Source organism: Cetorhinus maximus, chromosome 22, assembly GCF_964194155.1.
Source record: "Cetorhinus maximus chromosome 22, sCetMax3.hap1.1, whole genome shotgun sequence".
Taxonomy (NCBI): domain Eukaryota; kingdom Metazoa; phylum Chordata; class Chondrichthyes; order Lamniformes; family Cetorhinidae; genus Cetorhinus; species Cetorhinus maximus.
This window is the reverse complement of record NC_135900.1, coordinates 10,190,904-10,207,495: the sequence shown is the minus strand read 5'-3', so window position 1 is coordinate 10,207,495 and position 16,592 is coordinate 10,190,904. Positions and strand designations below refer to the sequence as shown.

Here is a 16,592-nt window from a genome sequence, read left to right as displayed (position 1 = left end):
TGTACAACATACTCCGCACATGCACACATTTTGGTTTAAATTAAAACACACCCGAGACAAGGAAAATCTGACATGTTACAATTGTTTTTTTTAAACATTTAATAATTGGTTCCAAAATTGACACTCAGCTGGCATTAGTAATATAGAAATTGTTATAACGGGCCAAAATGGGACACAGCCTTGTTCACTGGACATCTTCCCTAGATATTTCATCATTTTTCAAACCTACAAAAGTACTTTGGACACCTGGGAAATGTTAAGTTTACAATTCAATGGAATACCCAGCTGTACAATTTGTAATGCTCAAGTTCCACCCCCCTCCTCTCCCCACCAAATGTTAAGATAAAAATATAACCCTTTTCTGTAACAGTGACATGTATTACATCTTGAAAAATTGTACTAAATTTTAGCAGATCTTGTGAAAGCTTAAATGAGTGGGAAGTTCAAAGAAAACAATCTCTTTTTACAGTTATCTACAGACAGGTGCAGAAACAATGACTGTACTGCAACACTGAAGCAGTTTTCAAATTTCCCTGCCTAAGGTATGACAAAGATTCCTAAGTCATTGTGACAATCATCCCACCCTACATCATTTCAGAAAGTTTGAATGTACCATTGTACCAGAATAGCAGTGCACACTGAATGGTTCAGTAGCATACATCAGGCCTGCATGGTACTCCAGTCTTTTCAGTTAAAGCCATGATATACAAACAGCTGTTTCCACTTTGAAATCAAGTACTGTGCATTACATGATGCAGTGTGTTGTGCTTTCTCCCTCCTATATTTTAGTATGCCCAAAGGGAAGGGCAGAAAAACAATTGGCTAAATAGAGGAAGATTTTTATTTAAATGTCAAGAAAATACTATATAACAATAGATTTTTAGAAATGCCAATAGCATTTGTGCCAAAAGAATACCTAAAATTTTCCTAAGAAACAAAAGGTTCTGCTCACATCTGACCAAGTCTAAGCTAATTTCTAAGGACAAACACAGATAGACTAAGGTTATGATGCATTTGATTTAATCCATTTGATGAGCTGACAAATACTCAAGCATCTCATTATACATGGATGTTTTCTTTCACTTAACATTTCACCCTTACTCATTTGTGAAGAGAAAATCTTAATTCAGTTCATTTCCCAGAAACTGAGAAACTAGATTCTGAAACAATCATTGAAAAATCTGTGCAAGTATTTAGGGGCTTCACTGGGAAAGGGGCCATAAACTTACAATACTTCAGCATTGTTTTAGTAGTGTTATCTATTTGGCTACAAGTTATGCTTTTTATCTACAATATTTAACAAGTAAATCACAGGCATATTTAGTACAGTTTCAATTGAAACACCCTTTTTCTGAAAATACAGTAGTATTTGAAGGATTAGTTTCTCTGCATCATGTGTCAGGAAGCCACCTACCTACAAACAAACAAAAGTATCTACAAACCTTGTAAACAGAACTGCGTCATTTAGAACATAAATAATTCAAAATATTAACAGCCAAGTAGCAGAAATTAAAGTATCAATGAGGCAAGGCCTGAAAAACACCATCCAGAAATCAAGAAAAGCTAAATGTTCAGCTAACACACTGCTCAGGACAATTCTTAAAAGTTGATTTTTCATCCTCTGTAACAGAACAGATCCTCAAAGCAAGTCATTTTTATACCAGTTTGTGTGTCACTTTGAGTTCCAAAAGCACCCTTAGTCTGGCAGAAAGCTTAAAGTATCTACATTCTTGGTGTGTCTTCTGCTGAAGTCCAAGACAAGAATATCTTGTCAATCACACAGTGTAAAAAGACCCAATTTTTCTTTCCTTCTTGTAGCTCACTAGATATAGTGTGTTAACATTCTGCTTAAACTAGAGAGACGTTTCCAGACTATGTAGTGGGCTCCCTGGGGTTGAAGAGGTAGCAGACTTGCTTGTGTCGGTTGTAAGATGGATCCCACTGTCAACAGCATTGTTGTTTTCATTGAGAGATAATTTAGGCGAGGTATCACGTTTTGTTGGTGGTTCATCTTCAGCTTCACTTTCATCAATAAGAGGGATGTGAGTGTCAGAATCTTCTATTCTAAATTCTGGATGGGTCATAAAGTTGTGGATTGAGCTGCGAGATTCTGGTTTCTCTAATCCTTCATACAAGGAACTACGGAATGCATTCACCACTCTGAGCTGTAAGAAAATATGCAGAGTGTCAGTTGTTTGACAAAGTAATATAGATGGATCTGATAATGTTAAGGTATGATTTAAGCTGCATTGAGTTGAAATCCACAGTTACATAGCAACACACGTGAAATCTGTATCGTGCAGAATGCAGTGGAAGCTTGAAGAACTGGAAAAAACTTGTAAGACGTTTTAGAACGGTAAATAAATCTAGAAACAAAGCATGTCACCTTGGTGTAAGCACTTAAGCTGATGTACCATAAAATACAAACAAAGCAGTTAATGCAGCAATACTTACCAGCTCCCACGATTCAAGAACCTCACTTTCTTGAAGATCAAAAATATTAAAAAATGCAAAACAAGAGCTACAAAACAGGACCACCTCATGCGTGGGATTAGGATGCCACTGACTATGGATAAAAAGCCAAGGCTAAGATAAACATAGCATTAAGAAAATGAGACATGCGAAAATCCTAAATAGCAACCTGTGTAAATGTTCATGTATATGCCCAATGCTATTAACACCAAATTTAAACCAGCCCAACATCATGTTGAATTGTAGGGTGGGGGGGAAGGAGTGGAAGGCTAATAGATGGACACATAGACTTTATAGAAAGACATTTCATGCACAATATATGGTTCAGTATTCTAATTTCATGAGATTTGCTACTTAACTTCTGATTGTGGACATATCGGTGATGAAAGCATGAAGTTCAACAATTTCCATTTACATAACACTTTTAATGACAAAAATCTTAAAAGATGCTTGTATGAAGGCAAAAGGAATGTTAGCCTTTATTTCAAAGGGAATGGCGTATAAAAGTAGGAAAGTCTTGCTAAAACTACACAAGGCACTAGTTAGACCACACCTAGAATACTAGGAACGGTTTTGGTCCCCTTAAAGATATACTGGCATTGGAGGCAGTCCAGAGAAGGTTCACTAGGTTGATCCCAGGTATGGAGGGATTTTCTTCGGAGAGGTTGAGTAGGTTGGGCCTGTACTCATTGGAGTTAAGAATGAGAGGCAACCTTATTGAAACATAAGATTCTTAGGGGGCTTGACAGGGTAAATGCTAAGAGGTCGTTTCCCCTTGTGGGAGAGTCTAGGACCAGTGGGCATATCTCAAGAGTAAGGGAGCACCCATTTAAGACAGATGAGGAGGAATTTCTTCTGAGGGCAGTGCATCTGTGGAATTCTTACAGCAGAGGGCTGAAAAGGCTGGGTCGTTAAGTATATTTGAGGCCAAGATAGACAGATTTTTAATCAGTAAGGAATTCAAGGGTTATTGGGAAAAGGCAGGAAAATGGAATTGAGAATTATCAGATCAGCCATGATCTCATTGAACAGCAGAGCAGACTCGACAGGCTGAATGGCCTACTTCTGCTCCTTTTTCTTATGTTTTCCTTGAGCAAAGAAAGTCCACTCTGCTACACCTTCCTTTGTTCGAGTGAAATTATCTACTGGCTGAGGAGAATAGAGAGAGATTGTATTTTCTTTTAAAGTGGGAACAAAGAAACATGACTGCATGAACCTGGAATTGAAACATATTTATAAAAGCATAGTCAAGCATGTGAAAACCCAGGATTCACAGAATCTCAGTGAGGAAGAGGCCCTTTGGCCCATCGAGTCTGCATCAACACGTGAGAAACACCTGACCTACCTAATCACATTTACCAGCACTTGGCCCATAGCCTTGAATGTTATGACATGCCAAGTGCTCATCCAGGTACTTTTTAAAGGAAGTGAGGCAACCTGCCTTCACCACCCTCCCAGGCAGTGCATTCCAGACCGTCACCACCCTCTGGGTAAAAAGGTTTTTCCTCACATCCCCCCTAAACCTCCTGCCCCTCACCTTGAACTTATGTCCCCTCGTGATTGACCCTTCAACTAAGGGGAACAGCTGCTCCCTATCCATGCCCCTCAATCTTGTACACCTTGATCAGGTTGCCCCTCAGTCTTCTCTGTTCCAATGAAAACAACCCAAGTCTATCCAACCTCTCTTCATAACTTAAATGTTTCATTCCAGACAACATCCTGGTGAATCTCCTCTGCACCTCCTCCAGTGCAACCACATCCTTCCTATAATGTGGCGACCAGAACTGCACACAGTACTCCAGCTATGGCCTCATCAAGGTTTTATACTTCCTTGTCAAATTACTCCTTCCAAAGTGTATCACCTCACTTTTTCAGGGTTAAATTCCATCTGCCACTTATCTGCCCATTTGACCATCCCGTCTATATCTTCCTGTAGCCCAAGACACTCAACCTCACTGTTAACCACCCGGCCAATCTTTGTGTCATCCGCAAACTTACTAATCCTACCCCCCCACATATAGTCATCTATGTCGTTTATATAAATGACAAATAACAGGGAATCCAGTACAGATCCCTGTGGTACGCCACTGGACACTGGCTTCCAGTCACTAAAGCATCTTTCTGTCATCACCCTCTGTCTCCTACAACTAAGTCAATTTTGAATCCACCTTATCAAATTACCCTGTATCCCATGTGCATTTGCCTTCTTTAAGTCACCCATGTGGGACCTTGTCAAAGGCTTTGCTGAAATCCATGTAAACTACATCAACTGTGCTATCCTCATCTACACACATGGTCACCTCCCTCAAAAAATTCAATCAAATTTGTTAGGCATGACCTCCCTCTGACAAAGCCATGCTGACTATCCCTGATCAAACCTTGCCTCTCCAAGTGGAGATAGATTCTCTCCTTCAAATGTTTCTCCAATAGTCTCCCTACCACTGACGTGAGAGACTCACTGGCCTGTAGTTCCCTGGCTTATCTCTACAACCTTTCTTAAATAGCAGAACCACATGAGCTGTTCTCCAGTCCTCTGACACCTCCCCCGTGGCCAGAGAGGAATTAAAAATTTGGGTCAGAGCCTTTGCGATCTCCTTCCTTGCCTCCCTCAGCAGTCTGGGACACATCATCCAGACCTGGATTTGTCCACTTTTAAGCCTGCCAACACCTCCAATACCTTGTCACTCCCTATATCAATTTGCTCAAGAACCTCGCAGTCTCTCTCCCAGAGTTCGATACCTTCATCCTCATTCTCTTGGGTGAAGGCGGATGTGAAGTATTTGTTCAACACTCTACCGATGTCCTCTGGCTCCACCCATAGATTGCCCCCTTGGTCCTTAATGGGCCCTACTCTTTCCCTGGTTATCCTCTTCCCATTGATATACTTATTGAATATCTTGGGATTTTCCCTACTTTCACCAGCCAGAGCTTTCTCATGTCCCCTCTTTGCTCTCCTAATTGCTTTCTTAAGCTCCACCCTGCACTTTCTGTACTCCATTAATGCCTCCACTGATTTGCTTCCCTTGAACCTGCTAAAAGCCTCTCTTTTCCTTCTCGTTGTATCCTAATATCTCTGGTCATCCATTGTTCTCTGGGCTTGTTACTCCTTCCTATCACTAGAGGGAACATGTTCAGCCTGTACCCTCTGCATTTCCTTTTTGAATGCCCCCCACTGTTCTTCTGTAGATTTCCCCACAAGTAGCTGGTCCCAGTCTACCTTGGCCAGGTCCTGCCTTATTTTACTAAAATCCACTCTCCCCCAATCCAAAACATTTTTTTGCAACTTGTCTATTTCTTTGTCCATAGCAAGCTTAAATTGTACCATGTTGTGGTCACTATCACTAAAATGCTCCCCCACCACCACCTCAGCCACCTGTCCGGCTTCATTCCCCAGAATTAGGTCCAGCATTGTGCCGTCCCTTGTTGGACCCTCTACATACTGACCTAAAAGATTTTCCTGTACACATTTCAAGAAATCCACTCCATCCAAGCCCTTAACACTATGTCTATCCCAATTAATGTTGGGAAAGTTGAAATCACCTAATATAATTACCCTGTCGTTATTATTTTTACACACCTCCACAAATTGTGCACATATTTGCTCCTCAATTTCCCGCTGACTATCTAGGGGTCTATAATAAACACCTAACAATGTGGCTGCCCCTTTTTTATTCTTAAGCTTTACCCACAAAGTTTCATTCGATTCCCCCTCCAAGATATCGTCACTCCTTACTGCAGTAACTGACTCCTTAGCTATGCAATGCCTCCTCCTCTTTTACCCCCTCTCCTGTCCTGCCTGAAGATTTTATATCCTGGAATGTTGAGCTGCCAATCCTGCCCCTCCCTCAACCATGTCTCTGTGATGGCTACTATATCACAATTCCACCTGTCAACCCTCACCCTTAACTCAACCGTTTTACCTGTAATACTCCTGGCATTAAAATAGAGGCCATCCAGCCTTGCCTTACTCCCTTGAAACTTAATGCAGCTGTACTCCTGCTGACTTGTTGTTTTACTGTATTATGATGTGTTCCTAATCTGCTAACATTGTGTCCCCTGCCCCTGCCGAATTAGTTTCAACTCTTCCCAACAGCACTAGCAAACCTGCAAGGATGTTAGTCCTGCTCTGGTTCAGATGCAGACTGTCCCGCTTGTACAGGTCCCACCTTCCTCAGAAACTGTCCCAGTGATCCAGGAATCTAAAACCCTCCCTCCTGCACCAACTCTTAAGCCACGTATTCATCTGCGCTATTCTCCTATTTCTGAGCTCGCTAGCAAGTGGTACTGGGAGTAATCCAGGATTATTCCATAAACTACGGAACTTAAACTGTGATGACCAAAAAGGAGGGAAATTGGTAGAGAATATTTCAAACAAAGCTTCCTCTATTCACTCCTGATTGCAACATTATCCGCTTCCTTTGTAGCCCTTCAGATTGCCAATTTACCAAGCTACCACAAGTGGTCTGCTCAGATGCGGTAGGAACTAGTTTGAAACAAGATAAGTTCAAGAAATCTGGCAGCCAGGTTATTTTCTGGATTCCAATCCAGGCCTCAGTTAAGTGAACACAAAACATGTTCAGTTTCTCTCATTTTTAAAACTGGATTGAATATTTCTGTTCACAAGTTCTAGACAGCAACCTTAGGCTTGGCCTCTACTTTTCAGTGTTAAGTACTTACGAATTATAAAATACAAATTTAGGAAGAGAAAACTCAAGACTGATTATATTCCAGGTTTCAAGAGTTTTACACAGGATGGTCAATCACAAAAGTCAAGTACAATTTCACTGAACATGAACAGTGTTTCTTGGACACAATACTCAACTGATGCACAGTAATGGAATATTTCAATATAAACAGGCTAGGGCAGAAGAAACAAGTAGCTAGACAACTTGAAGATCAATACAATCCAAAAATATAGTTGATCTGATTTAGCTTTGAAGTACAACAGATCCAGAAATGTGTATAATGCAGGATGGTGTAATCTTGTCCCTTTGATCTATGGATTTTGTGCACTGTTTCACTACAATGCTTGTGATTTAATAACTCAGGCACATGAGGCAAGGAAAGAAAACCTAATGGATGAGTTTCATAACATAAGACACGTCAAATGTTATAAAAAGTGCTCACAGAAATCCCTCTTGTTGCTGTAACAGAAATGTGTAGACCTAGAAAGAGAAGCGCACACATCCACAGTCCAGCTTTCTGAATTTGATTAATTTAGTTCGGGAGAGATTAAAAAACCTATAGAGTTAATGACAAGTAGAACAATGTATTATGGATTTGTCAAAAAAGGGCACTTTATACATTGCAAATGTGAAAGAACCTCTAAATATGGGCTTATACTCAACCATTTACACAGGCACTTTTGAATCCTAATCCAAAGAAATGTAACTATATAGAAATTTGACAGGAATAGACTTTCAGCCTTCATAGGTTTTTTTTTTCTGCAAGTTTCACGAGTTCTCTAGCCCTCAAAAGAAAATAAAATCTGAAGACTTGGTGACCACATTTTAAGAAAAGCTGCATGAACAGACTGAAACAAATGAAGTTTGGAGGGTACTAAGGGAGAAAATGAGAAACGTTAGGCATGTGTTTCAGGAAATGTTAATGTCATGCACTAAGAAACAAACTCACACCCCACAGTAGTAGAAGCAGTAGTGGCAGCAGTAAACACTACATGTGTAGGGGTAGAAACATTTGTTACATCATGGTGCTGGCTGGCGATGGAAGGTTGCCGCCTTAGAGCTCCCTGAAAGGAAGTTCCAGTCTGGAAAGCATTCACTACATCCATCTGCAAGGAACCAGAGATTGTGACAGCTTGTTCAGAGAGAGAGAGCGAAAAAAAGAATGAGAGAAAACCATCCGATCTATAATACACAAGAGCAGAAATTATAACAAAGGCAAGAGTTTACAGGATAGCAGTAGAGTTACAGTTAATAAAAAGCAAAGGCATCCGGGACAATCCTGACAGGCCTTTTCTTCCATTATTAAAAAGTGGTTAAGTACGGCATTTATACCTGAGTCTGTATTCTGTTCAGACCTCTGAACCACAAGATCTGACCATGACGTAATTCTCTCTCTGCATGGTCAATTTCTTCAATATCCTCTTCCAACTCGTCCTCTGGAATCTCTTCCTTTTGTGTGCCAAGACCAGCTTCTTTGAGAAATTTTAAGCGGCTTGTTGGAATTGTAGCAATCAGCTGTAACAGAAATACTTGTTTCAAACAGACTACTGAATTTCCCCTATGCTTCAAAACATGTACGCACCATTAGACTCAACTCAAACTGTTCGTAGAAAATCAGACAGCTTATTCAGAAAATCCCAAGATTAATTTATTCAATTTGCATGTATTTAAACACTAGCGTATACACCAGTAGTAAATGTTATCAAATTAAAACATTTTTAGAATGGATCAAACTTTATTTTCCAAAAACACTATTACAGGTCAATATTTTGTTCATTTCCTTGTCCTCCATTATCATCTTCGTTTTTACTCAGTTTCATTACTCTGTTTGAATATTTACTTACTCAGCTTAACAGTCAGATATACAATCTGGAGATTTGAATGCATTACCTGCTCTGAACATTAGAATTTGTGCGTTTTAAACATTCACTCCCTCCAGCAGAGGCAGCAATGTGTACCATCCACAGGATACACTGCAGCAACTCACTAAGGCTCCTTTGACAGTACTTCCAATCACATGACCTCCACTACCTAGAAGAGCAGCAGGCACATGGGAACACCAGCTATAAATTCCCCTCCAAGTCACTCACTGTCCTGACTTGGAGCTATGTTATTCCTTCACTGTCACTGGATCAACATTCTCAAACTCCTTTCCTATCAGCACTGTGGCTGTAACTATACCACATTGACTCCAGCAGGTCATTATTACCTTCTCAAATTCAATTAGAGGTGGACAATAAATGCTGGCCTTGCTAGTGTGCCGACATCCCATGAACAAAAGAAAAATTGGTTCAACTGAAACTTTGAAGTACTGAACATAAATCACAAAGTTCACAGAACCATCACTTTAAGCTGGTAAATGGATTTCCGATTGGACATATAATTTAAAGCTAAGCAATTTATATTTAGGCATTTCACTGGGCTAATTTGCAACAAGGTACATCACAACTTGCTGTATTCTAAGATCAATTATTGCAAATTTGTGAGCATCACAATCTTTAATGGTTAAAGCACTTAGCCAATCTGAGGTTACTATTATTACCAATCTAACATTGAAATAATTAGTTACAGAATACCAGAGAAGAAAAATCCATAAAAAATAGATGCCTAGGCCTTGTAAAGTGGCCCCCTCAAGGCTTGTAGTGAAATTAAGACTCAAACAAGGGGAAAGCTTAAATGAAATGCCCTAAAAGTCATAGCACAATCTAGCCCAGGTATTTCATACTGACCAAGCCAACTATTATAATGCCTTTTATTTAGTTTCACTTTGAAAAAAGGCAGGTTAAGGACAAGGAATGTTGTACTGTTACCTCAAATGCTATAAGCCACATGAACTATTCTTTCAATGGGAACTTTTATTATTCATTCATGGGATGTGGGCACCATTTATTGCCCATCCCCAATTGCCCTAGAGGTGGTGGCGGTGTGCTGCCTTCTTGAACTGCAGTCTATGTGGTGTAGGTACACCCACAGTGTTGTTAGGGGGGGAAGTTTCAGGATTTTGACCCAGCAGAGGAATGGTGATATATTTCCAAGTCAGGATGGTATGTGGCTTGGAGGGGAACTTGTAGGTGGTGCTTCCATGTATCTGCTGCCCTTGACCTTCTAGTTGGTAGTGGTCATGGGTTTGGAAGATGCTGCCTTAGGAGACTAGTCGAGTTCCTGCAGTACATCTTGCAGATGGTACACACTGCTGCTACTGTGCGTCAGTGGCAGAGGAAGTGAATGTTTGTGGATGAGGTGCCAATCAAGCAGGCTTCTTTGTCCTTTTTTTTTTTCATTCATTCATTCATGGGATGTGGGCTTCGCTGGCTGGGCCAGCATTTATTGCCCATAACCACTTCCCATTGAAAAGGTGGTAGTGAGCTGCCTTCTTGAATCGCTGCAGTCAATGTGCTGTAGGTACACCCACAGTGCTGTTAGGGAGGAAGTTCCAGGATTTTGACCCAGCGACAGTGAAGGAACAGCGATATATTTCCAAGTCAGGATGGTGAGTGACTTGGAGGGGAACTTCCAGGTGGTGTTCCCAACTAACTGCTGCCCTTGTCCTTCTAGATGGTAGTGGTCGTGGGTTTGGAAGGTGCTGTCTAAGGAGCCTCGGTGAATTCCTGCAGTGCGTCTTGTAGATGGTACACACTGCTGCTACTGTGCGTCGGTGGTGGAGGGAGTGAATGTTTGTGGGTGTGGTGCCAATCAAGTGGACTGCTTTGTCCTGAATGGTGTCCAGCTTCTTAAGTGATGTGGGAGCTGCACTCATCCAGACAAGTGGGGAATATTCCATCACATTCCTGACTTGTGCCTTGTAGATGGTGGACAGGCTCTGAGGAGTCGGGTGGTGAGTTACTCGTCGCACAATTCCTAGCCTCTGGCCTGCTCTTGTAGCCACAGTATTTATACGGCTAGTCCAGTTCAGTTTCTGGTCAATAGTAACCCCCAGGATGTTGATAGTTGTTCAGTGATGGTAATGCCTTTGAACATTATGGGTCGATAGTTGGATTCTCCCTTGTTGGAGATGGCCACTGCCTGACAGTTGTGTGGCCCAAATTTTACTTGCCACTTGTCATTCCAAGCCTGGATATTGTCCAGTACTTGCTGCATTTGGACATAGACTGCTTCAGTATCTGAGTCATGAATGGTGAACAATGTGCAATCATCAGCGAATATCCCCACTTCTGACCTTATGATGGAAAGTTGGTCATTGATGAAGCAGCTGAAGATGGTTAGGCCTAGGATACTACCCTGAGGAACTCCTGCAGTGATGTCCTGGAGCTGAGATGACTGACCAACAACCACAACCATCTTCCTTTGTGCCTGGTACGACTCCAACCAGCAGAGAGTTTTCCTCCCGATTCCCATTGACCCCAGTTTTGCTAGGGCTCCTTGATGCCACACTCGGTCAAATGCTGCCTTGATGTCAAGGGCAGTCACTCTCACCTCATTTTGGGAGTTCAAGTCATTTGTCCATGTTTGAACCAAGGTTGTAATGAGGTCAGGAGCTAAGTGGCCCTTACGGAACCCAAACTGGGCGTCAGTGAGCAGGTTATTGATAAGCAAGTGCCACTTGAAAGTACTGTTGATGACCCCTTCCATACTTTACTGATGATCGAGAGTAGACTGATGGGGTGGTAATTGGCCGGGTTGAATTTGTCCTGCTTTTTGTGTACAGGACATATCTGGGCAATTTTCCATATAGCTGGGTAGATGCCAGTGTTGTAGCTGTACTGGAACAGCTTGGCTAGGGGCGCAGCAAGTTCTGGAGCACAAATCTTCAGTACTATTGCTGGAATATTGTCAGGGCCCATAGCCTTTGCAGTATCCAGTGCCTTCAGCCCTTTCTAGATATTAAGTGGAGTGAATCGAATTGGCTGAAGACTGGCATCTGTGATGCTGGGGGCCTCCGGAGAAGGCTGAGATAGATCATCCACTCGGCACTTCTGGCTGAAGATTGTGTGAATGCTTCAGCCTCATCTTTTTCACTGCTGCTCTGGGCTCCTCCATCATTGAGGGTGGGGATATTTGTGGAGCCTCCTCCTCCAGTGAGTTATTTAATTGTCCACCACCATTCACAACTAGGTGTGGCAGGATTGCAGAGCTTAGATCTGATCCATTGGTTGTGGGATCTCTTAGCTCTATCACTTGCTGCTTATGCTGTTTGGCACACAAGTCGTTTTATAGGTTCACCAGGTTGACACTTCACTTTTAGGTATGCCTGGTGCTCCTCCTGGCATGCCCTCCTCCACTCTTTATTGAACCAGGGTTGATCCCCTGGCTTGACGGTAATGGTAGAGTGGGGGACATGCTGGGCCATGAGGTTACAGATTGTGTTTGAGTACAATTCTGTTGCTGCTGATGGTCCACAGCACCTCATGGATGCCCAGTCTTGAGTTGCTACATCTGTTCGAAATCTATTCCATTTAGCTCGGTGGTACAACATGATGGAGGATGTCCTCAATGTGAAGGTGGGACTTCATCTCTCCACAATGACTGTGCAGTGGTCACTCCTACCAATACTGTCATGGACAGATGCATCTGCGGCAGGCAGGTTGGTGAGGATGAGGTCAAGTACATTTTTCCCTAACCACCTGCCACAGACCCAGTCTAGCAGCTATGTCATTTAGGACTTGGCCAGTTCATTCAGTAGTGGTTTCTTGGACTTTTAAATTCCAGATTTTTTATTGAATTCAAATTCTACCATCTGCCGTGGCAGGTTTCGAACCCAGGTCCCCAGAGCATTATCTTGGGTCTCTGGATTACTAGTCTAGCGACAATACTGCTACATCATCGCCTCCCCAGTCCTGGATGGTGTCAAGCTTCTTGAGTGTTGTTGGAGCTGCACTCATCAGGTAAGGGGAGAGTATTCCATCAAACTCCTGACTTGTGCCTTGTAGATGGAGGACAGGCTTTGGGGAGTCAGGAGGGGAGTTACTCGCCATAGGACTCCTAGCCTCTGACCTGCTCTTGTAGCCACAGTATTTATATGGCTAGTGCAGTTCATATTCTGGTCAATAGTAACCCCCAGGATGTTGACTGGTTTATGCTAGTGTTATGTTGTAAACAAAGCTTAAATTTCTCTGCTCCTATATGAAATGCAAGACAAGTTTTCCAAAACCAAGATGCTTACCTGTCCCCATAGTAGTGTTCCCATTCCTAGAAAAATACACCATAACCACTGATCAGCTGTTAGCTCAGTGCAGCTAAATGGCTTCCCGCCAAATTGAACAATAACGATCTAAAAAAAAACAATTTAAATTGTAGAGATTGCAACTAGTCCAATATTAATTATTAATGTTAAAGGCAAATACTACTTTAAAGGATTAGCATATCAAAACTGGGTCACTTACCTGTATTAAAAATGTTCCCAGTACAATACTACAAAATATCAGATTGTTGAAAATTCCATCAAAAACGTTCCTTTCACCATGAATTTTTCGAGCATTCACTTCATTAAACAACTGCATCATGACAAATGTATTAAATACAATTGTATAGTGTTCTGAAGGGGGGGCATGAAGAGGAGCATTTCGTCCACAGTCAATATCAAATATTTTTTCACCTGAATCAATTAAAAAATGACATTTGAAAAACCACATTACTCCAGTGCGAGTACAAAATGGTTAGAAATTACTATTTGCAAATCTCAGTCAACAAGAAATCATTTAGCTTTGAGGAATCTTCCTACAGACTGGCTATAATCAGACAGAGCTTTCCTTTCGTTCTGTCAAGTGATTGGCCACAGTAAGTTTAGTTTGTATGCACTACTGCGAAGCCCAGTTTTATCAAATGGAGAGAGCAAATAAGCAGCATCATTCATCCTGAGTTTGTTGTTACCTATTTCTCACCCACAGTCTCAGCATGTCCAATTCCTCCTGAATTTGTGCACAGTGCTCTCAACATGTACCATTATTCCTATTTTTCAAAATTTTAAATACTTTTGAGCCAACTCAACTTGATTCCACTCAACCGATGTAGGCAAGAGTGGCCTCTAACTGTTCACAATTTAAATGCCTTTTGAAAATCCAAATATAAATCCCTGTCTACCCTGCTTGTTACTCTGTCAATAAGCTGTCAAATAAGATTAACCTTCTGTAAAATTGCTGGCTTGTCTAAATCATATTCTACCCCCCAACTCCCCCCAAGTGCCTGTTACCACATCTAGAATAGTAGCTCCCATCAGTTTCTTTACTATAGATATTGGGTTAGCTAGCCTTTCGCTCCCAATTTTCAATCTCTCTTTGTGAATAGCTGGGTTATGATTGCTTCCAGCCTACAGGAAGCATTCTAGAATTTTGGAAGATCAAAACCAATGCACCCACTAGCTCTACAGAGCTAATTCTTAAACCCCTGATGTGGGCCATCAGTTCCAGCATTTTTGTCAGCTTTTAGTCCCATTAAGTCCAATCTCAGCACGAATCAGGCATTTATATCCTAGAGGCAATTAAGTCAGATTTTTAAAAAGCTTAATGTTAAGTATAAACTAAACTCAAATTAAAGCAGATTGCATTATTTGTAATCCCAAATATAATATTTTTCTAATCAAAACCCTAAATCTACTGTTAAGTATAAGCCACTGACACCGACAAAGGTTTATTAAAAAATCTAAAGCTATTAAGAGGGTTAAAACCCTCTGCTTACCAGCAAACAAGAGTGTAAAAACAACAACAAGTTGGTAGACAGCATGACCCAAAATATTCTTCATCATAGTACGAGAGATGAGCGGTTTATTTCTGCCATAAGGTTTCCGTAGCAGAAGTGCTTCGGTGGGCGGTTCAGTGGCTAAAGCAAGTGATGCAAAGGTGTCCATGATCAGATTTACCCAAAGCATTTGCACAGCCTTCAACGGAGAATCCTAAAATCCAATTTTTAAAAATATTTAAAAATCATAACTGAACCAGTTCAATTCACATTACATATTGAGAAATTTTAATCAGCAGACATTTCACAGTTCTGCATTAAATCAAGATAATCATAGAAAAATGAGAAATATTTAGTTCCTATACACAAATTCAATCAGCAAACCCACAGGATCTGGTTCCCTTGTGGTATGTTTTACTTCCCATTTGAAGAATAAAAATTCTACAAGGATGGATACAAGACAGGAAGTTTCCTTCAAAGCATTAATTAGTGTGATGCAAAATGAGATTCACACTTAGAACCCTCTATCCTCCCAGAAATGCATCTGCACAGTGGCAGAATGATTGGAGTATGTGGCGGGTGCTTGATTTCAACTAACTCCATGGAGAGCCCAGGAAAATTCTGATAAAGCACTGGACATTCACACGAGTAAAACTTCAAAGAACATTTCTGGAAGGATTAAGTTTGGTGAAAGACTGTACCAGTTGAATGTCCTCTATCTGTAAATCCAAAAACTGGATGCGCCGACCCTCGCCTACAGGCACCATCACAGATGGCACAAGTGGAAGCTTATTACAGGTGCCCTGTATTTAATATTCATTGGAACATCTTACTTTTCTTGCCATTTTCTCTACTTTAAACCATGGCTAGCAAGGCTTTGGCCATTATAATACAATTAGGCCTAGACATAAATGTGGTATCCAGAAACCAAAAAGTTATCTAAAATCCAAAATGCATTCAGCCTCAAAGGTTTCGGATAGAGGATACTCAACCTGTCCATTACTCCCTGTGGCAGCCTTGCAGATTCTCTGAAAAACATTTAAGATTGGCCAAGGAAAGTAGCTTATGACCAAAGTAGTTGACTGGCCTAATTTGTTCTCTTATTATATATCAGAAAATGTCTCAGAGTACCTTTCCTAGTACTTTTTCTTCACTCAGTGTGTAGGTCCCAAGGCTACTATCAAAGCAGTAAATGGCAGTGTACTAAGGTGACAAACCAAAGTCCACTATCTAAACAAATTCATGAGCCCTCTACATCAAGTTCATTGTTGAATCGAGCTAGTTATGCATCCTTAGCATCTACATTCCGGTTCCAACATGCTACTTCAGTTTGTTTTGCCATCATCATTCATGAAACCAGAATGCAGTCCATGTCCAAATGCAGCAAGACCTGGGCAACATCCAGGCTTGGGCTGACAAGTGGCAAGTAACATTCACGCCACACAAGTGTCAAGCAATGACCATCTCCAACAAGAGAGAATCCAACCAGCACCCATTGTTGTTCAATGGCATTACCATTACTGAATCATCCACTATCAACATCCTGGGGTGTTACCATTAAACAGAAACTGAACTGGACTAGCCATATAAATACTGTGGCTACAAGAGATCAGATCAGAGGCTAGGAATTGTGCGACAAGTAACTCACCTCCAGACTCCCCAAAGCCTGTCCACCATCTACAAGGCACATGTCAGGAGTGTGATGGAATACTCTCCACTTGCCTGGATGAGTGCAGGTCCAACAACACAAGCAGCTTGACACTGTCCAGGACAAAACAACCCACTTGATTGGTATCACATTCA

At 41.3% G+C, this 16,592-nt stretch overlaps 1 protein-coding gene across 1 annotated transcript in view; it reads right to left on the bottom strand.

Moving 5' to 3' along the window:
- Window positions 1-1,003: 1,003 nt before the first annotated feature.
- LOC144696459 (plasma membrane calcium-transporting ATPase 1-like) overlaps window positions 1,004-16,592 on the bottom strand; it is a 108,211-nt gene continuing 92,622 nt past the window's right edge. The window contains exons 17-22 of the mRNA XM_078567767.1: window positions 14,790-15,003; window positions 13,499-13,710; window positions 13,279-13,386; window positions 8,490-8,672; window positions 8,150-8,263; window positions 1,004-2,165 (exon numbers count right to left, since the gene is read on the bottom strand). Coding sequence (XP_078423893.1) covers window positions 1,854-2,165; window positions 8,150-8,263; window positions 8,490-8,672; window positions 13,279-13,386; window positions 13,499-13,710; window positions 14,790-15,003 — 1,143 coding nt within the window. The 3' untranslated portion in view covers window positions 1,004-1,853. The remainder of the gene's footprint in view (window positions 2,166-8,149; window positions 8,264-8,489; window positions 8,673-13,278; window positions 13,387-13,498; window positions 13,711-14,789; window positions 15,004-16,592) is intronic.